This window comes from Crassostrea angulata, unplaced genomic scaffold, assembly GCF_025612915.1.
Source record: "Crassostrea angulata isolate pt1a10 unplaced genomic scaffold, ASM2561291v2 HiC_scaffold_3, whole genome shotgun sequence".
Lineage (NCBI taxonomy): Eukaryota > Metazoa > Mollusca > Bivalvia > Ostreida > Ostreidae > Magallana > Magallana angulata.
Window position 1 is genome coordinate 211,322 of NW_026441568.1, and position 21,322 is coordinate 232,643.

Genomic DNA, 21,322 nt, shown 5'->3' on the forward strand with positions numbered 1-21,322 from the left:
CAGTGATGATTTTGCCTACTTTGTTGCAGGTCTGATGAATGTTGGTGGCTGATGCTGGTTCGATGTTTGCGCAAAGAAGCATACCACGCATGCCCTCTGTTGTAAGGCCGGTACCCAAGTGGCCGACAGCCATGGCAACATTAAACTGTGCGGCTCACCGTCCCCTTCCTGATCGACTGACTTCCTCGTACAGCTTTTCAGGGTGACTGGTGTAATGGCACTTCTTACATCGAATGGAAAGGATCCATGCCAGGCCTCTCTTTTCCTCCCCATGCTTGTTCCAGTCCAGTGAACCGTCACAGTCCAGGAATTTCTGTGAGTGCTCTTTAAATGCATGGTTCCATAGTTTAGCAGTTTTTAACCGGGTTTTCCAAAGGATAAATCCGGTTATTAAAATGGTGAAAATGGCGGGCGGGTGGGATTATTAAGATTATTGGGTCCCAAAGTCAGATTTATACAGTCTTTTAACAAGCACATGTCTTCTTCTGTCATGCTTAATTCAAAGTCACGAGGCAACACTGAAGAGTTCCACTTGTTGTTTTTCAGTCCGCAACAGGAGAAGGAATGAAGTTGGCAGGACTTTCCGCACTGTCCTTGGTAGCAGCTGATGATGGAACAGACAGCAGTTTACATGGCCCGTTTCATCAAAGGTAAGTCACTGGAGTAGTGTTTGTAGCAGTTTTCCTACTCGGTCCTGCATCTAAGCTTCAGGTCCAGGGCAAATCTCCTCTGCATGGATTCTCTCATAGCTTTTGTTCTTCCAGGAAACATGTGACTGCTGAATGGAGCCTTAACAGTCTGTTTTCTCTGAGATTCAAAGAAGTGGTGCAGGTCTTTAAGGTTTTCAATCATATGCCCTTGCTTTTCAGATGCATTGGAAGCAGCAGCACTATCTCCATCACTGGTGAAATGGGAAATGATGAGTGGACAGTCATCACTTTGCAGCTCACTGATGCATTTCGCAGCCCATCTCTTTTTGTCTTTAATGGTGGTCTCTGGAGGAATGGTTGCAGTGCAGCCTTCATGTCCGGGGCAGGTAAATTCCTTTCCCTTGGCTCTAAGATGGGTGCCTTTCTTGCACAGTTTATTGCCACAAAACACTGCCACAACATTGTTCTTCTTGGTAACATTTTCACTTAATGTGTATGTAACTTGTGTGGCAGCTTGGAATGGTGTTTTCCCTATCGCACTGAAGGTGGCATTGTTATACCGGACATCTCCTTCCGCTCTTATAGGTGTATTGGCAAGTCCACATTTCTCGTTAAGCTCTTGAATGTCCTGCCTTATTTTCTTCATGCTGTTTTTGCTCACATCAGTGATGATTTTGCCTACTTTGTTGCAGGTCTGATGAATGTTGGTGGCTGATGCTGGTTCGATGTTTGCGCAAAGAAGCATACCACGCATGCCCTCTGTTGTAAGGCCGGTACCCAAGTGGCCGACAGCCATGGCAACATTAAACTGTGCGGCTCACCGTCCCCTTCCTGATCGACTGACTTCCTCGTACAGCTTTTCAGGGTGACTGGTGTAATGGCACTTCTTACATCGAATGGAAAGGATCCATGCCAGGCCTCTCTTTTCCTCCCCATGCTTGTTCCAGTCCAGTGAACTGTCACAGTCCAGGAATTTCTGTGAGTGCTCTTTAAATGCATGGTTCCATAGTTTAGCAGTTTTTTATTGATGGAGCACTTTGAAAAGTCTGGAATTGGGGTTCGGTGACTCTGCATCCATGTAGGAGTCTACCAGCTGCACTTCACTTGGCCCGGGTCGCAAAATCTTCATTTGACTGCCTCTACGCTCAGCATCGCTTATTGTGAATATTCCATCCTTCTGCTGCTGTACGACATCCTGAAACTCTTCTTTACTCAGCCTTCTTATAGGACATAGACACTGTACTGTGCTGGTGGTCCCTGTCCTTTTCTGGCCCTTGTTGTGAGGAATGTTTTCTTTTTTGTACTGATGTTGATGCAGCCACTTTGGTCCTTTCTTTGGTATGATTTATATTGAACTGTACACTTGTAGACTTTTTCTTATAAAATGATGTTGTGTGTGGTGCAAATTTTTAAGTATTGTAAACTTTCATCATTTTAGAGCCGCAATGTCGTCTAAGAGGAACCCCATCTTTAATGACTGATTGAAAAGCCTCATCACCCCCCATTGCTTAAGAACCTCTTATCTATATCACTAGCCATTAATCAGTGACCACCGTTATCAAAGCTCCAAGGTACATTATTTAAGACTCTTCTGGCACCATTTTTTTTAGTCTCTGTCTCAATTTGTCTTAGAATTAAAATTAACAACTTTTTGCTAATTAATTCCAATATTTAAGTCATTTTCCTTTTTTTTAGCTATTTAATGTCTATTAATTAGAGATTAATTTTTTTTTAAAGCACATACACATAAACTCTAACATTTCGGGTTTCATTTCATTCCAAGCTCTTTTCTCAATATCTCACTAATTAAATTTTATTGAGTTTTGAAAAGATGAACTGTAGATGAATTTTAACAGAAATTTACTCCAGAATTCAGCAATCTGTTAAGAAGAGTTATCTCATACTTTTTAAGCCCTTAGGGTCAAAAGTAGATTTTCATACACTAGCATATAGGAGATAGATACCTACTAGACATTTTCTGCAAATTTCATTAAATTTCATAAACTTTAAGTTGTCTTAAAGGTCTTACGCAAGAAAATAGCCAATCAAACTGAACTTAGTCAATTGTAGTTCCATATATATGGAGATAATTTCTTTTCTTTCTTCCTTTTTTGGCACCTTATTTAGGGCCTATAGTATTGATTTTGGAGTCAGTGGCGAGGAGAATTATTGGAATTGTCACACTAATTTCAATGGAATTTTTTTTTAGATGGGCATGATGCAACTTCCTGGATGGTGCTGAGCCTGTTTGTCAACATGTGGAACCCACGTGTATTTAGGGGTAGGTATGTTTACTCTCAATTATCTCTCTTAGAAACCGCATAAGGCGTTATTTTTCTGATCTAAAATTTTTCTTGAAGCATTTAACTAAAATTTCTCGTTCATGAATTATATGCTGAAAGTATAGTTAATTTATTTACTGAATTAAAGGTATATAGTAACATATAGTGAAATTAATTCCTTGTGTGAGACATTAATGATCTTCACGTTTAACCTGATTATGGCAGAATTTGAGGAAGAACACGTACAAATCAAGATATACTTGACAGATGTTGGGTTGTAAAATCATTGCTGCATCATTTATAGAATGTATAAAAATGATCAGCTAAATTTTTTTAACAAAAATTATGTGCTTAAATGATCTATAGATTCTCTGTCTTGTTAATATTGTTTTCATTACTGAACACCCTAGCCGATCGCTGTGAACATTTCAACCAGAGATCAAATCACATGGAAAATATTTGGTTCAATTGAAATACAACTCTGTTTTAAGTAAATATAAAAGCTAACGTAAATTAATTTCTCTCTATAAAAAAATGATGCATTAAAACACAAATTATATTACACACAAGTTAAATAAATAAATACGCAGATACAAATTCGCGTACAATTTGTTAACATTGTTTTCATTACCTCACACCTTAGTCGATTGCCAAGTAAATTTCAGCCTGCAGATCAAATCACACGGAAAAAAGCAGACTCAATTAAAATACAACCCTTGTTTTAAGTAAATATAAATTATATCATAAATTCTTTTGTTTCTGTAAAAATGCATGAAAAAAGAATTATATTACAAGACTATTGGTTGCTTATGTCAAGTCAACCTTTAAGAGTTTTGCCTTAAGGTAAGGTTTGCGGTTACAGGGAGACAACTCACACATTTTCATTGTGACGTAACACCAACTACCCTTTATTTCAGTTATGATGTCAAAAATTATATGACGTCATAATTGATTTCAGTTTTTTTTATTTCGCGGGTTTTTTTAGTTTCAATGAAAAAATAAGAGGACACAAGCATTTTATCAATTTCCACGTAAACGAAATCCGCATCATATGGTATTGAATAGTGTTTTAGAAACATCAGATTACACATATTCTAAGATACGTTTTTCCTGAAATCGGTGGACTTGGAAACGTTTCAAATAAGATGTTTTCGTTTAAATAATAGTAGTCCAAAATGAAGACTTTCGTTGCATTTTATTCTATTTTTAGATAGTTCATCAGAAATTAATGAAAGTGAATCATGATATTAATAGTGATATTATTTTTGAACATTTTAAGCATAAATAACCCACATAATAGTCACATATAAAATGTACATATTTTCACGAAATTGTTTACATTTCATCAAAATGAAAATTGGAAATCATGAACTTTGACCTTTTGTAGTTATAAAACAGGACGGGCAAAATTCATTTGAATATCATGAGAAAAAAGACTTTAGTATAGTGAACCAAATGGTATGTAACTTTGGTACAACCTCTAAAAAATGCAAGCCGCAAACCTTACCTTAATCCTATCTATGCCTGCTGCTTTTCCTGATGTCAAGGATTTGATGGTTACTGTTATTAAGGCGTCGAGCTAATGCTCGGCAGCCTTCTAGCGATCGTCTGGATTGGCAATCGTCCAAAAATTCATGCACTTCACCGCCTTTTAAATGCGCACAAAAAATAAGTTCCTTAAAGTATTAAACGTATTACAAGATTTTTATTCCACTAATTCAACTACATTGTGTACAAAAAATCCAACTTTGCCTCCCTGGTTATTGATAACTCTTTGAATAATATTCAAGAATGGCGGATGAATACAAAAGGTGTAAACATTCACTAAATATTATTTTAGTTTATCGATTACATTTTAATTGGAGACCGTGCCCGATAGAAATAAAATTTGATATGTAAATTTATTTGTTATCGGGCACGGCCTCCAAAATGAATGTAAGCGATAAACGTATCTAGTGATTTTGTTGCAATAAATAAACACGATAATGCAGTCGGTTTGGTCGAGCAAAATATAGCACGTGTTGTGGATTTGTTTGTAAACAACCATACCATAGGTAATCTTGTTTCAAACGGGAATTGAAATAAATAAAAGACTTAGTATGTTTTATTATTATAATTAGAGACACACTGTAATCAATGTATTCACCTTGAAAAATGTTCAAAGACTGTTTAAAGCAGAAAGAAAATATAATTTTTTTTTAACTTTGAAATTTCTTTGATTTTTGTAACTATGATGAGTTATTGTATTATAAACGCATCACAACCTATTTTATATGGAAATATAGTGATTTTTGTTTTTAAAGAACGCAAAACATAATTCATTTACTTATTTTATTCTAATATGTATTATTTGATATACGACTATTAGTACAAAAATTCAAACTATTGATTATCATTTCATTTTATCAATCTATATAAAAGAAAATGTCAGCTCGACGCCTTTGTGGCCGTTCCGGCCTTTGATTTTTTTCTTTTGTTGGAGGATCAGTATTGAGGTCAGTCAAATAAAGTGGCTCACTCAGGCTTAGATCTAAAAGTCTTGCACAAGGAAATAGCCAATCAAACTGAACTTAGTCAATTGTAGTTCCATATATTTATAAATAGAGGCAATTTCGTTTCTTTCTTCCTTTTTTGGCACCTTATTTTAGGCCTACAATATTTAATTTGGACTCATTTGTTAGGAAAATTATTACTTAATGAAATTGTCACACTGAATTAGGCCAAAGAAAAAAAATATGTGTGTGTCTGGTTTCCCGACCGACCCTATTTTTTATGCGCCGACCCTAACACTTTTAATTCCAAATCCAAATTACCAACCGTAATTGGTTTAAACAGTAGAGTCTTTACAAATCAGAGTTCAAAAAAAGCTTTTAACAATTCAATAGAAATTCAATAGAAAACACCACTTATCAAAGATTTCTAAGTGCAGATTGACAGTATGGATGAAAGTTATCCTTGGTTATTTTAGCTAAATTATCATTGCAATAAATAGTTTCATAGGGCAGTGATGTGTTAAAAATTAATATAAAGATGTACAAGAAGAAAGCAGAGGCAAAGTTTTTTTTATATTTCTGGGTGTGGAGACTGCAGACATCTTTAAATAGGCCCAACAATCATTCACATTATAAATATTTTAAAGTGCTGCAGTTCCATTGCAAATGAAATTTTTAAAACTAGTCTTAAACCATTAATTATGTATTCATTTTTTGGGGGGAATTAGGCCAAAAAAAAAAATTAGGTGTGTTTCCGGTTTCCCGACCGACCCTATTTTTTATGCGCCGACCCTAACACTTTTTATTCCAAATCCAGATTATCAACCGTAATTGGTTTAAACAATAGAGTCTTTACAAATCAGAGTTTAAAAAACGCTTGTAACAATTCAATAGAAAACACCACTTATCAAAGCGTTTTAAAGATTTCTAAGTGCAGATTGACAGCATGGATGAAAGTTATCCTTGGTTATTTTAGCTAAATTATCAAAACAATAAATAGTTTTTAGGGCAGTGATGTGTTCAAAATTAATATAAAGATGTACATGAAAAAAGCAGAGGCAAAGTTTTTTTTTAGCTCACCTGAGCCAAAGGCCCAAGTGAGCTTTTCTGATCACAATTTGTCCGTTGTCTGTCGTCGGCGTTGTCGGCGTCGTCGTCGTCAACTTTTCACATTTTCATCTTATTCTCAAGAACCACTGGGCAGATTTCAACCAAATTTGTCACAAAGCACCACTAGGTGAAGGGGATTTAAGTTTGTTCAAATGAAGGGCCACGCCCTCTTTAAAGGGGAGATAATTGAGAGTTATTGAAAATTTGTTGGTATTTTTCAAAAATCTTCTTCTCAAAAACTATTCGGCCTGAAAAGCTTAAACTTGTGTGGAGGCATCCTCGAGTAGTGTAGATTCAAGTTTGTTCAAATCATGGTCCCCGGAGGTAGGGATTGGCCACAAGAGGGAGATCAAGTTTTACATAGGAATATATAGAGAAAATCTTTAAAAATCTTCTTTTCAAAAACTATCGGGCCTGAAAAGCTCAAATTGAAATGGAAGCATCCTCAGGTAGTGTAGGTTTGTTCAAATAATGGTCTCCAGGGTAGGGTGGGGCAACAATGGGGGATCAAGTTTTACATAGGAATATATAGAGAAAATCTTTAAAAATCTTCTTCTCAAAAACTATTAGGCCAGAAAAGCTCAAATTACTCTCTCTCTCAGCTTTGTTCTTTGATAATGTTCTTGGTGTTTTTGGTTAACCATTTCCTGGCTCTCTTTCTGTATTTACAAGTTTTTTCAGCAGTTTGTTGGTAGGCCTGTTTGATATTCTTCCATTGATTTTCTTCTTGCTCGAGGTTTTCTAGTACTCTAAATTTGTTTCTCAGTTCAATACAGAATTTTCTTTAAACATCAAGCTTGTTTAGACAGTTGGTATTGATGACCTCTCTCTTTGACTTGTTGTTTTCCTTCGGGTAAAGTCTTTCACCACTCTTGCTCCTATAGGCCTTTCTCTGGTATTCCACCCTCTACTTTTCCAGTATATATTTGGAACTCATGGCAATAGCTGTTTTGATACCGAATTTTGTGGGTTTGGCAGGTAGGTATTGCCTGAATATCATGGCCTGGAGCTCTTCTTAGGGGATTTTGAGACGCATCATTGCAGCGAAAGTGCTTACTGATGTGTTCAAATCTGGATATAGTCATAATTTCAGAGATGGATGGATTTCCAAATGGCCACATATATCCATGCTATGGAATAATTTGGAATTTTGATCACGGAAATGTACATATAAATTCCCAAGAATGCTTTCATTTCCTCAAGTTTTACATCTTTCCACTGATGGTTGGGATTGGTTTCTATGACTCTTGCGGCATATGCATTGGTTTCTCTCACCAAAATTTCAAACAATTTTTAAGGCCTCGAGCTATTGCTCGGCAGCCTTCTAGCGATCGTCTGGATTTGCAATCCAAAAATTAATGCTCTGCACCGCCTTTAAAATGCTCACAAGAAATAAGTTCCTTTAAGTATTAAACGTATTACAAGATTTTTATTCCATTTATTGAACTAAATTGTGTACAAAAACCCATCTTTGCCTCCCTGGTTATAACAACTCATTTCATAAGTATTTGCTGAAACTAAAAAATGGCGGGTGAATACAATAAGGTAACATTTACTAAAAAGTCATTAAGTTTATCGCTTACATTTTAATTGGAGACTGTGCCCGATAGAAATAAAATTTGATATGTAAATTTACTTTTTATCTGGAACGGTCTCCAAAATAAATGTAAGCGATAAACTTATCCAGTGATTTTGTTGCAATAAGAAAACACGATAATGCTGTTAGACCATGTGCTTTATTCAACTCGTTCACTAAAAGTAACTTTACAGGATGAATAGCTCCCTTAGAGGGAGATAAGTAAAACATAAACAAGAGTTACTTCTCTTGTCATTGCATATTAAGTAAACTAACATTAATTATACTTTTCTCTTTTTTGAGCATAATGTACAGGTAAACAAAACTAAAAATGACAAAAGTTCAGAATTAATTAGAATGTGTCTGGTTTAAGAATAACAGTAATTCTGTCCATTTAAAACAAAGTCTGGCAACATCCGTCCTGTCTGAAGAATCTTCAAAACACATACACCATTTGCTCCTGCTTTTGTTAGGCAATTTGCGAGCTGTTTTTGTCCAGAACACCACTGAATTTTCCTCACATCTCCTTGAGTAACTGCTTCAGTCAATGCAGCGATATCAATACGAAGTCTCCTGTCCTCCACCAGTTTTGTCGAATGCACAGATTCTATCACACTCTTATTGTCTATAAATGCATAAATTTCAATGGATTTGCTGGGGACTCCTAAAATTTCCTCTAACATGTGTCGATAGTAAAAACTTGCCTCCAGTCCTTCTTGTAGACTAAGCGCCTCTGCTGCTAGCGTGGAGCGGACAACTCTTCTTATCTTTTTAGCCTGCCAGAAAAGGGGACAGCATTTCCCTTGTCTATCCATAATCCAGATAATGACTCCTTGAGTACTTCCCACTCCATCATTCAGGTTTCCTAGAGATGCATCGGTAAATGTCACTATCTTCACTGAAGTGAGATCTAAAGCTGGAAATCTCAGAATACTTTTGAAGTCTTTAAGCCTATTTATGGTTTTCGTTGCTCTGATTAAGTCTGCCATGTTTCCACTTCTTAGCTTAGTGCTCATGTCTATCATTTCAAATGCAAGGTCTGGTCTTGACCCCTGCACTGCCCAATTGATCTGCCCTATGATCTGTCTGTATGCAGTCTGTTCTTCAGTGCTTAGCTGACTTTCCTTCTGATATGCTCTCAGGGGATCAATCTCTATACTTTGTAACTTATCCATGTAACTAGTGTAATCCAGTTCTATCCCTTCCTTAGTTTGCTTAACGTAGAAACCAATATATGGAAATTGGCATTCAGCAATTTTTCCTGCTGAAAACCTCTCTCGAAACCTGCAAATCTGCCCCTCAAAGATTTCGTCCCCAGCATGGAGAAAATCATCAACATGAGAGCAGATGATTCCATGAAGCCTTCCATCCTTTCTATAGCAGAAGAGAGCCGGGTCTACGCTACACTGTTCAAAGCCGAGTTTATCAAGTTCTTCTTTAACACTTAAGTAAAACTGTCTGGCACCATCTTTCAGTCCATAAAGACAGTGTTTTAACTTCCATATCATTCCTACAGGAGTGATATTTTCCTTTGGAGGTTGAAGATAAACATCTCTATTAAGTTTTTTTCCTTGTAAAAAAGCTGACTTAATGTCTGTGGTTTTGACATCCCAGAATTTACTTGCTGTTATTGTCAAAAATATCTTAAGACCCCCTTTTCCAACTGTCGGACTGTCTCTTGGAATATCAAATTCCTCCTCAAATCCACGTGCTACAAGTCTTGCTCTTACTTGTTCTTCTTTTGAAGTGATAACCCATCTTGTAGATAGTCTATTTTGTCCTTCATCCAGAACTTCAGTGTATGTGTCAAAGTTTTTGAGCTTCTCTAGTTCATTTTGTTTAGCTAGGGATATATTGTCACAGCTTGTATTTTCACATGTTGTAGAATTAACACATTCATCGCTGATTCTTTCCCAAGGGAGCCTACTTAGGTCTATGCTCTTTTGTTCTTCACTCTCAACATCTTTTACATTATACCAATTTCTGTTATTACCAGAAGCTTTGCCTGCTCTGCCAAGAATTGTTGCCTTTATCCAATTTTCATCCTCCGATCCCATCTTATACTGAATGTTGTCATTTGTTTTTAATGCAAAATTGCTTTGAGGAGGTAAAGGTAACTTCTGTTCCTCTTTGTTCTCTGACAGGTATTCAGAAACTGTACACTTTTTAAGTTGCTTTTCACTTGCTTTTCCTTGGTGTGGTGTTCTTTCTTTATTTGTGCCTGTAGTTTCAGTGTCTGATATCTTCTCTTCTACTTGAGTACAGCTTGCACTCGAACAAAAACTCCCCCATGGCGAACAAAAACAACTTTTCCATCCTGAAACACAACTCTACCAGGTCCAAGCCATCTGTCTCTACCCTCACGCTTGTAGTACACCAAATCTCCATTTTCATAACATTGTTCAGCTGCCCTCACATTGTTCAGTAATGCCCGTCTGATTCTCTCATCAGCTTCTGCCTCTATGTATGCTCGTCTGGTGCTGTGCAGTAAATTCAGATGTTTAGCAAAAGTCTCACTCACTGTACGGCCTTCTAAAGCTGGTAACTTGTCTGTCATAATGTTGGGTAGATTGGGGTTCCATCCAAACACAAGCTGGTGGCTACTAAAGCCGTTCCACATCTGTAATACATTCCTTGCCATGTTAGCCCAGCACAACAAGCTCTGCTCATTTACATCTTTGTAGTCCTGTTCCAATTTTGTTAGCATCATATCCGTTACGGAGTGCACTCGTTCACACAAGCCGTTATGAAATGGGCTTTCACCTGCGGATGTGCACACTTTGACGTTCAAAATGGATGCCACTTCTCGCATTTCGTCGGAGTTAAATTCTCCTCCATTATCTGTCATAATTGCACCCATAACACCAAATATCCCTATCCAGTGAGACATGATTTTATCAATGACATCAGTTGTCTTTTTCCTCTGGATAAAAATGGAAATTGTGTATCTGGACCACATGTCAATCAAATGTAAGATCCACTTTCCTCTCCAGTACTTCAGATCCATGGCCACCTTCTCATTAAAGTAAGTCGCCATTGGAAATGACACAACAGGCCGTGAAGGGGTTCTTGCATAGGTCTTGCACACATCACATCTCTCTTCTATTTTTTCTAGATCCTCGTCAAAGTTGTCTCGCCAAGCACCCGCATCCTGTAAGAGGGATACTAGTCGTTTCTTTGGTGGGTGCGCAAACTGTCGGTGCAGTTTTAACAGAGTTGAGTATCTCTTTTTTGGGTCTACATCATCAATCCTGACTGAGCAAACTTCCTCAACAGGTATCATTTCTGCTTTATCTATGGGAATACAATAATGTCCAGAAGAGGTCACATTTAGGTTCATTGTTTTCCCTAAAATCTCCGCTGTGTCATCCTCTAAGTTCAACTTCACACCAGCAGTTTTCATAGCCGTTCTTGACAACAGCAACGGAATGTCTGAATCAACAACATCAGTTATTATGGTCACATCTTTCCCTGCTATACGAGCTGGAATTGCAAATTCTCCTTCAGATTTCAGACGAGTTCCCCCTCCAAACTTAAACATTTTTCTGCCTTCAGTTTTCTTAACTCTATTTTTGTCCAAATCATTGAGTGAATCGATGTATGTGTTGATCCATGCACTACCACACACAGTACTACTGCAGGCACTGTCTAGGACTGCACAATTTCTAGCTTCCATCCCCAGGTGTCTTATTTCCTTTGGTTGGTAACCTGTAAACAGTACGAATTCTTCAGTTGAACATGCATTTACTTTTGCCATATTTTCCCAACTATGAGGACATGCTGCCATCAGATGTCTATATGACCCGCAAGACTTGCATGTCAACACATTTCCATCTGGTCCTGATGGATTCATACTCTTTTTAACTGCTGAACTGCCTGCTCGTGATTGTCCCCCATGCTGACCTCGATAAAAGCCTCTACTTTGGCCACTTTGAAATCCTCTGCCCCGCATCTGCTCACTTCTTCCCCCTCCTCGATAAAATTTGTTGTTCCTCATTCTAGCATATCCAGCTGCCATCAGCGCTTCTTCGTTCTCTGCAAGGAATGCTGGTTCAAGTTTAATGGACATTGGTGTAGAAGAAGAATGTCCTTCACAAGTTTCACCTTTGAATTTTTTAAGGGATTTCTTAGCTTCCTCATACAGAGTTTCTTTATTTTCAAAATTTATTCCCGTCAAAACAATCATTCTTTCTTCTTTGCTAATTTGTGATCTTTTGAGTAATTTGAATGCTAAAATCTCTGGAGGTAATTTCATATTTTTCTTCTCAATTTTTCTGTATTTAGCATCAAAAATGGAAATGTATTGAATTTCATTGACAGATTGTCCATCAGACCTTTTAAAATCTTCAAAGTCTTCAAATTTCTCTAAGCTATCTGCTAAATCATCTTTGGCCAAATGTTTGTCCAAAAATTTTATCAATGTTTTCAAACCTGTCTCTTTTTTGAGATCCTCCAAATTCAGCTGATTAAACACTTTTTCTCTTATCTGGGACTCATCATTTTCAGGAAGAGACAATGCTATAGCAACACCTTGTTTCTTTTTATCTAACTCAGTGACCTCTTTCCATGCTAAAAGTTCTTGCTTGAAGAGTTCATAACTTTTGATTTTAGGATTGTACAAAGGGGGGTTGATTTTTGTTGACATTTTCTCAGTCCACTAACACCACTGTTTTTCACATTTATCAAACTCTGAATAACAAGTAATTAATTGTCACACCTCGCTTACACTGTTTCTAACACTAGGAATCACCAATTTTCTTTCAACCACGCTCTGCTACCATTGTTAGACCATGTGCTTTATTCAACTCGTTCACTAAAAGTAACTTTACAGGATGAAGAGCTCCCTTAGAGGGAGATAAGTAAAACATAAACAAGAGTTACTTCTCTTGTCATTGCATATTAAGTAAACTAACAAATGCAGTTGGTTTGGTCGAGCATTTTAGATAGCACATGTTGTGGATTTGTTTGTAAACAATCATACCATAGGTAATCTTGTTTCAAACGGGAATTGATATAAATAAAAGTATGTTTTATCATTATAATTAGGGACACACTGTTAATTATTCAAATTATGAACCTGTGAAAATTGTTTAAAGACTGTTTAAAGCAGAAAGAAAATATTTTTTTGAACTTTTGATAGGACTATGTGCGGTATGGTCAAATATCTGCCCCCGATTTCAACCAATTTTTAAATAGTATCGTATAAAAATAAAATCTTCACAAATCATTGTAAAGAGGATGCCTATAACTTTAATAATGATTTTAGTCATCATTGCTCACTCCCTGTTTATCTATGACGTCCCCTAAATGACCTTATTCCCGCAAAATTGCAAACAAATGAAGATATTCTCATTTTTGCTCTATATTTTGCATTCGAAAGTATAGAGCGCAGGTCTGCTCAAGTGCGATTTTAACATATGTTTTTCTTCAGATAGTTATACATATACTAAAAAATGGTACTTGAGCAAGCCTGCGCTCGATGTTTCCCAGTCGAATAACCATCGGAAAACACCCATATTTTGCTACAAAACATCAATTTATCAAAATAATGCAATCTTCATGACGTCATTTCTACATTACGACGTCACTGTGGCGATAACCTTTTACACCTCTATTTCCAATATGATTTTAACTACCTTTCACCTTATTTAAAAGCTCTTTCTAAAACTTTGATTTTGGGGGGCAAAAATTGCATAAAACCGCACTTAGTCCTTTCTTTGATATTTGTATCCATGATGAGTTATTGTATTATAAACGCATCACTACCTATTTTATAAGGAAATATACTGATTTTTGTTTTTAAAGCAGCACAAAACATAATTCATTTAATTTTTTATTCTAGTACTATTTGATATACGACTATTAGTAGAGAACTGGAGAAATTCAAATTATTGATATCATATATATTCTATATAAAAGAAAATGTCAGCTCGACGCCTTTGTGGCCGTTCCGGCCTTTGATTTCAGTAAAGAATTTAACAAAGAAATCAAGTTTGATTTTCCACGGTCCGAGCTCAAAAGTTGCACCTACTGCCTCCATAAATAACGATTTGTTTGGTTTGAAACCAGGTTTTCCAACAGAAAACTCCAGTTATTGAAATGCATTGTGAAAATGGCAGGTGGGTGGGTGGGCAGCTGGTTAAAGGGTATCCTCATTGTATGGATAACTCCTCCTACAGTTTTCAAGATAAGAAGTTGTTCTTTTGCAGATCAATTGTACAATCATTAAAGGTGTGCATATTGCTAGGATTTTGATTTCTGATAATTAATGAAAAAATACCAGCTTTTGAACTTTGTCATTTTTGGGCAAAATATTGATTTTGGGTTCTCCATTTCTCTGGATATGCTAGGTAATGTTTATCAATTTAGGGTTGACATGGATTATGGATACAGTTCACATAAAAGAAAAACTGGTTTGCTGACAGCTTTTCACTTGTCTCAAGTAAGGCTGCCGTGCTAGATCTTCGTCTCCACTGTCTGATTTTGAGCTCAAATTTACGAGTGAAAGATCTTGTGTAGATACAGGAGAAACTGATGTATCACTTCCAATTTGGGGAACATCAAAAGTATCGTTAGTATTCTCAAAAAATCCCCAAAAAACTCTGAATTATTCTTGCTGTCTTTGTCCGCCATCTTCACTATGTGTTGTTTTCTCAAAATATCTATCACACTTCTAAGCTTGGATTTAGGGGATTTCCAATGCTATATATGGGAAATAATGCTATAAATAGGTTGAGTTAACATTTCTCTCTGTCCCTCTCATTAGTTTTTCTGATCAGGTGACAAATTCATTTCTGACCAATCACGACTTATTTAACAAAGATAAATTGTACGCAGTTTAAGAGTTAATATTCAAGGGTATCAATTTTTGTGGATAAAGTAAAAATCACAGTTTCAAGGATATGCAAATTCGTGGCCAATGACCCTATTAAAACAAAATGTTATTAGAAATTGCATTTCAAGTAACACTCATTCATGGAGGAACATAATAACGAAATCCCCTGAAAATTGGTATTCAACAAATATTGATGAAACCACAGTACCTTTTTTTTCAATCTTAACTTTTGGGTTAAATAGGGTTGTCTGTGCAAAGTTAAACAAGGTAATTAAACATCTATAAATAAACAAATCACAACACCCTTTAAAACAATTCAAAATGAAATGAAAATAAATTATCAATTTATATTCCATAAATGCCTTTACGTACAGTAAATTGATCCTAATAAATGAAATACTTTTGATGTTTATAAACCAGCAGTACTAGGATGTCATCTATCTGCTACCTTCTTTTTATTACTTGTGCACTGTCTCCAAAGCAGTTAAAAATGAAGCTATCGAACCAAGTGTATTTCCTTTACTTTCAACTGAGGTGAATCTAGTACATCCTGTGAATCTAATGGGTATGGTGCAGGGGTTCAAAATTTTTTTTATGATGGTCAAGTCCAGGACTTAGAGAGTAAATTTTAGGCAAGTCCGAGGAAGAAATTCCCAAGTCCACATTGTCATGATTGATAGATAAAATTATATCAACCTAAACATCACTAAAACTATTTATTTTAATTTGTTGCAATGAATAAAAACTGTATGTTTGAAATTATGTTTTATTTATATCATTGTATTAAAGCCACGACCTATCGTCACGCCAGTGGCTTTTGGAATTCGCGAATTCTTTTCTTTTCATAAGTTTTGTCTGAGGAACTATTATTTTTATCACACCTCAAGTCACCCCCGGCTTCATGTTCCTCACAGGGTCTTTCATTTGTCGTTCCTTTGCGTATATTACTGCTCGTAAATCCAAAATTCAACAAACTTACTGCCGTTTGTCATAGGGGAGAAACATGAGAAAATGTGTAAAAGCAGGTCATACCGCAATGGAAAATAAAAAGATGGATTGTATTTTCGAAATGTTTGTAATGCTTATGTGTTCATTAATGCCAAAAATTAACACATTTTTATTAAATCCATGATGGAATTTGATTTATTTTTAATTGTATGAACTTTTTTTTTAAAAAAAGATAAGCAAGACACAATGCCAAGTCCCTGGACTTCGGCGATTCTAAATGCCGAGTCCGGATCCGGAATTTGTTAGTCCGGGAAGTCGGGCTTGAGGAATTTTGAACCCCTGATGGTGAATAGTTGAAGTAGTAGAAGAGACTTGTGAGCAATTCCTGATATTCCGTCATTGCGGGGATGTTCTCTGCTGCTGGTACAAAGAGCTATCCTACATAATTTACAGCTGGTGAAATTGACACTTTCAGCATTTCTAGGTCTTTAACTCCATTACTTTAAAAAAGTTTAAAGGAGATCTGAATTGTGTCAAAGCTGAACCTTCTTTCACCATCCAATACATTGTTTTTAATGCAATTGTAACTGCACTGTGTTTTCCAGACAGTTGTTTGTCTTGTGATTTTTTCAAGTTTTCTGGTAGACTAGGAACAATCATAGCTATTTGATGGTCTTATGATTAAATGTGATCTTTTAAGGAACTTGTCTTGGTACATGTCATAGTATTGGTGTTCTCATTATAGCATAGCCAACAATATAGACTGAGCCATGCCATTTGAAATTTGTGTGTGTCATACATGTGATTGTCTCAGACTCTTGATGTATTTTTAGCTCACCTCTGATCTCTGGTCTGTCTATGCGTAATTTTTTTACATTTTCGACTTCTTCTCCTGAACCACTAGGCCAATTTCAACCAAACTTGGCACTAAGCATCATTGGGTTATAGGGAGTTTGTTAAATTAAAGGGCCAAGCCATATTTTAAGGGGAAATAATGAGGATTTATCGAAAATTTGGTGATTTTTTAAAAAATCTTCTTCTCAAAAACCAATTGGCCAGAAAAGTTGAAACTTGTGTGGAAACATCCTTAGATAGTGTAGATTAAAATTTGTCAAAATCATGGTCCTCGGGGGTGAGGTCAGGCCTTAATAATGGGGGGGGAGGGGGGGTTCGAATTTTCAGATTGGTGTATATAGAGTTTATCTTAAAAAATCTTCTTCTGAAAAGCTGAAACTTGTGTGGAAGCATCCTCAAATAGTGTAGATTTAAGTTTGATAAAATCATGATCACCATGGGTAAGGTGGGGCCGCAATTGGGGGTGGGGGAGAGGGTCAAAGTTTTATATCTGAGTATATAGAGGTAATCTTTATAAATCTTCATCTCATACACCATTTGACAAGAAAAGATGAAACATGTGGAAGCATCCTTGGATAGTGCAGATTCAAGTTTTTTCAAATCATGGTCCCCAGGGGTAAGGTGGGGCCACAGTCTTTTAAAATCTTCTACTCAAAAACCATTAGGTCAGAAAAGCTGAAACTTGTGTGGAAGCATCCTAAAAAATTGCAGATCTAAGTTTGTTCAAATCATGGTCCATGGGGATAAGGTGGGGCCACAATGGGGGTCAAATGTTTACATAGGAATATAAAGAGAAACTTTATTTTATATCTTCTACTTAGAACACAACTCGCCAGAAAAGCTGTATATTGTGTGAGGTACATGTATCATCAGGTAGGGTAGATTCAAGTTTGATCAAATTATTATCCCCAGGGGAAGGGTATGGGCACAACGGGGAGGGGTTAAATCTTTACAAAGGAATATATTGAGAAAAATCTTTTTCTTAAAAAAAACCATTTTCTTAGAAAAGGTGCAACATTAGTGAAAGCAACTTTAGATAGTGTAGATTCAAATTTGTCAAATTATATTTTTCAGTAGTAGGGTGGAGTCACATGGGGGGTCCAATTTTACAAAAGTAAACATTTTAAATTCACCAAAACTCAAATGTTATAATTTATGGTTTTAATGATGTGCAATCACTTCAACATATTGTTGATTCTTTAAAATTGTTAAGAATTTGGCCCCTGGACAATTCTTGGGCTTCACAAGTTTGATGTACGTTTATATCCCATTTGATTTAGATCTTCTTGAGAACAGTAAAGCTCAATATGTGGAATGACAATACTTTGACAAAAAGGGATCAATTATAAACAGAATATCCAGGGGAAAAAATTGATTTTTTTTTAATACAGGATCTGTTAGACTACATTGTCCATATTTATTTTGTATATAACTCAATGAAGCTGATTTTATAATGTCTAATGTTGCTCAGGTGAGCAATGTGACCCATGGGCCTCTTATTCCAGCATCCTCCTTACTGTCACACTTGGTAATAAACACGCTTTTTAATTTTGAATTGAAAAAATTTAAAAGCATTTGCTGGCTACTGCCAGCTTTGATCACTATCTTTTTCTTTGAGGACATTATTCTAAGTTATCATTTGGTATATCATATTAGTATTTGATTTAAATAAGCGCTCAAAAGATTAATAATAAATGCGCAACTTTCATCGACTGGCGAATCTGTAGATGCGGAATGTAACAAAAATATTACATTGTACATAGTCCTAGCATAGCTGGCTATTAGGAGATGAATTTGATCAGCCATTATTTCTAATCAGTATCTAAAATATAGGCCTTTTTGGCTGCTTTATTATATTTTTTCTGCCATTTTCAATTTTTATCAGCAAATGGCATGGCAGACGGCCAACGGCAATCTGAAACCCTGCCCCCTTCCCCTTCAAGTCAAGAAGACTAGCCAGCAGCGACAGTAGGTCTATAGGTCGATCCATGTCTCTAGACACTTTTAACTACTCAGTGGTACCACTACCAACAATTGCAGGTAAGTATTATATAAATTATTACATGTATCTTTTAAGGTGGCTCTATACACCCACAGTTTATTCCAATTTTCAATAGAAGACCACAAAACATATACTTATCAAATATTAAAATGATGATAGGGATGCTATAGGTATTTTAAAAGAATTTTCAAATGTTTTTTCGTGTTTTTGTAAAATTATTTTTAAAAAGTTAGCTATTAACAAATTGAGAGAAATGTTTTTGTCATATGATGGATATTTCCTTCGGACACCTAAAAATTAATATAAAACTTCTTAACATTCAAAAATTTTATTATTGCAATTTTTTTAGTATTTCCCTAAAACATAAATTTTCATATTTTCTTACTCTGTTGACAAATCATCTGAAAAAGCTGCTTGATAAGAGAATGTATTTTAATAACTGTGACATAAAAAATTTGAATAAAAATCATTGCAAATAAACCCAAAAAATATTTTAAATTTTATTTGGTATGAAAGTTCCTCAGGTAAGAGTAATAGTTCCTAAGTCCCAAGGCCCAAACATCTTGGGGACTTTTCATTTCTGAGTTAAAGAAAATTTCCTAAAGTCAAATAAATAAAGGGGAAAATTAACTAATAGGATTCATGTATCCCAACCAGAGAAAAATTCAAAGCCACCCTCTTATCCCCTTATGATGGTTAGGAACATCTGTTAATATTAATGTGAATTAAAGTATATTAGTATAATTAAAATACTTTCACCGGTTTAGAACTTTCTTTTAGAGTATTCAACCAAAAAATACGTTTAAAAATGTTCTTATCCTGAACGGGATTCAAGCTCATGACCAGATTTGATTTGTAGATGATTTCAGATTTGTAGTGAACCCACTAACCCACTGAGCTACGCTGTAATATACCGAAAATCGGAAAGAAACTATTTAAAAAATTATACTTGATTTTATTGTTTTTTATGATAAATAATGCGACAAAACGTGAAGGTGTCTCATTACTTGTAAGTAATGATTTTTCCAATTAACAAATTAAATCAAAGACTATTCATTTAACATTTTTTTTTAAAAGAGCGGTCCCCATACAATTTGCCTCAGTTTAAATCAGCTAGTGCCGGAACTGCATGCTTCCAGATTTACTTTTTTGCGTAAGTGGTGTATAGAGCCACCTTAAACGGGTTTTATCTGAAGAAAATCTTCTGTTCCTCTCAGTAGACTGTATCATTAGCCTAGGGAACTAATGTTAACTTGTTGTTATCATCTAAAGGAACTGTATCACCAGCTCCAGGTACTTATATGTTGTAACTGTTATGATATTCTCAGGCCACTGTATCAGTAGTGTGTGAATTTAAACCTTTGATCATCTCAGGCCAAGGAAGACTGGTGAAAGTTGACGTTTGCGGTTTACATGTGTAGTGTAGTACCAAAAACTATGTAACTGTTATGATGCTATAGATGGACTGATAGTGTATTTAGATAGCTGAGGGTATTTATGTGATATTCTCTGTTGACTGTATAATTAGCATATGATACTATGGCTACCTGTTTTGACCCTCTCATCAGAGGACTATCATTTGATAAGGGTATTATGTGATGCAACTGCTGTGATTTTCTTAGTGGATTGTACCAATAGCATAGGATACCAAAGTTAAACTGTTGTGATCCTTTTAGTAAAATGTATAATTAGCCTAGGGAACTAATGGAACTTCTTGTTTGCATGTTCCAATCTTAAAAGGATGATTTGTGTTTTAGAAATTGACATTGTGTAACTTTCGGAGTCTAGTGTTTTGTTGTGTAATTTGTGCAAAAAATCTTGACTCTTAAAGCTTTTTATACAAATGTCAAATTGCAGCAAACACATTTATCTTGAACAATCATCATTTCCCATGCTGTTTTAGTTTTTTTTTATACACCCTGGAAATGAAGTTTGATGGGTTATATAGGAATCACCTTGTCCATCCGTCCATCTGTCTGTGAAAAATTTGTGTCTGGTCCATATTTTTTTTTGGGGGGGGGGGGGGGGCAGAAAAATTGGAAGTTCTTACTTCACACAAAGATTGCTGAAGACCAAAGAGTGTGTCATGACCTTCACTCAGGGTCATTTTGGCAAGGTCAAAGTCACTGGCAGGAAAAGTCCAAAATTTGTGTCCTGTATGTATCTTTCTTATGGAGAAAAATTTGAAGTTCTTACTTGACACAAAAATTACTTATTACCTTAGGGTGACATTGACGCAAGGTCATTAGGGCAAGGTCAGAGATAGGAAAAGTACAACATTTGTGTTTCTTTTTATGGAGAAACATCAGAAGTTATTACTTCACACAAATATTGCTTATTGTGTAATGACATTGACCCAAGGCATTTAGGAAAGTTAAAGATCATGTTTTTAAAAATGCATAATTCCAGCTGTCTGTGTTTTGTTTTGTAATAATGGAAATGATAAGAAGCTAAAATTTGACACAAAGCTTGCATATGTTTTGCCTCATAAAATTAAATTTTAGTTTCTCACTCCTGCCCACTTCTCTGAAAATGCTTTTTTGGTTGGAGAAAAAATATGGCTCGGTATTCC

The 21,322-nt window shown here is 35.7% G+C and overlaps 1 protein-coding gene and 1 long non-coding RNA gene across 3 annotated transcripts in view; one reads left to right on the top strand and one right to left on the bottom strand.

The window, feature by feature from the left end:
- LOC128168543 (uncharacterized) overlaps nucleotides 1–4,499 on the bottom strand; it is a 44,803-nt gene extending 40,304 nt beyond the window's left edge. The window contains exon 1 of the long non-coding RNA XR_008241401.1: nucleotides 4,440–4,499. This is a non-coding gene — a long non-coding RNA (uncharacterized LOC128168543). The remainder of the gene's footprint in view (nucleotides 1–4,439) is intronic.
- LOC128168542 (uncharacterized) lies at nucleotides 32–20,559 on the top strand. Of its 2 annotated transcripts, XM_052834742.1 has the most exons (6): nucleotides 32–315; nucleotides 547–650; nucleotides 870–1,036; nucleotides 1,343–1,988; nucleotides 2,089–2,221; nucleotides 2,860–3,024. In XM_052834742.1, exons 1-4 carry the CDS (start codon nucleotides 247–249, stop codon nucleotides 1,363–1,365), a joined length of 363 nt encoding a protein of 120 aa, XP_052690702.1. In that variant the 5' UTR covers nucleotides 32–246; the 3' UTR covers nucleotides 1,366–1,988; nucleotides 2,089–2,221; nucleotides 2,860–3,024. The 2 variants fall into 2 exon arrangements, 1 of the variants encoding a protein (XP_052690702.1); XR_008241400.1 differs by lacking the exons at nucleotides 32–315; nucleotides 547–650; nucleotides 870–1,036 and adding exons at nucleotides 18,634–18,788; nucleotides 20,079–20,559 and having other exon boundaries at nucleotides 1,366–1,988; nucleotides 2,860–2,931.
- The last annotated feature ends 763 nt before the right edge of the window (nucleotides 20,560–21,322 follow it).

Excerpts from the sequence above, each read along its gene's own strand:
- LOC128168542 (XM_052834742.1), top strand. The coding sequence starts at position 247 with ATGCCAGGCCTCTCTTTTCCTCCCCATGCTTGTTCCAGTCCAGTGAAC. Across the intron at positions 316-546 it reads GTCACAGTCCAGGAATTTCT|TCCGCAACAGGAGAAGGAAT; the intron begins GTGAGTGCTCTT and ends GTTGTTTTTCAG. Across the intron at positions 1,037-1,342 it reads AGCCTTCATGTCCGGGGCAG|GTCTGATGAATGTTGGTGGC; the intron begins GTAAATTCCTTT and ends ACTTTGTTGCAG.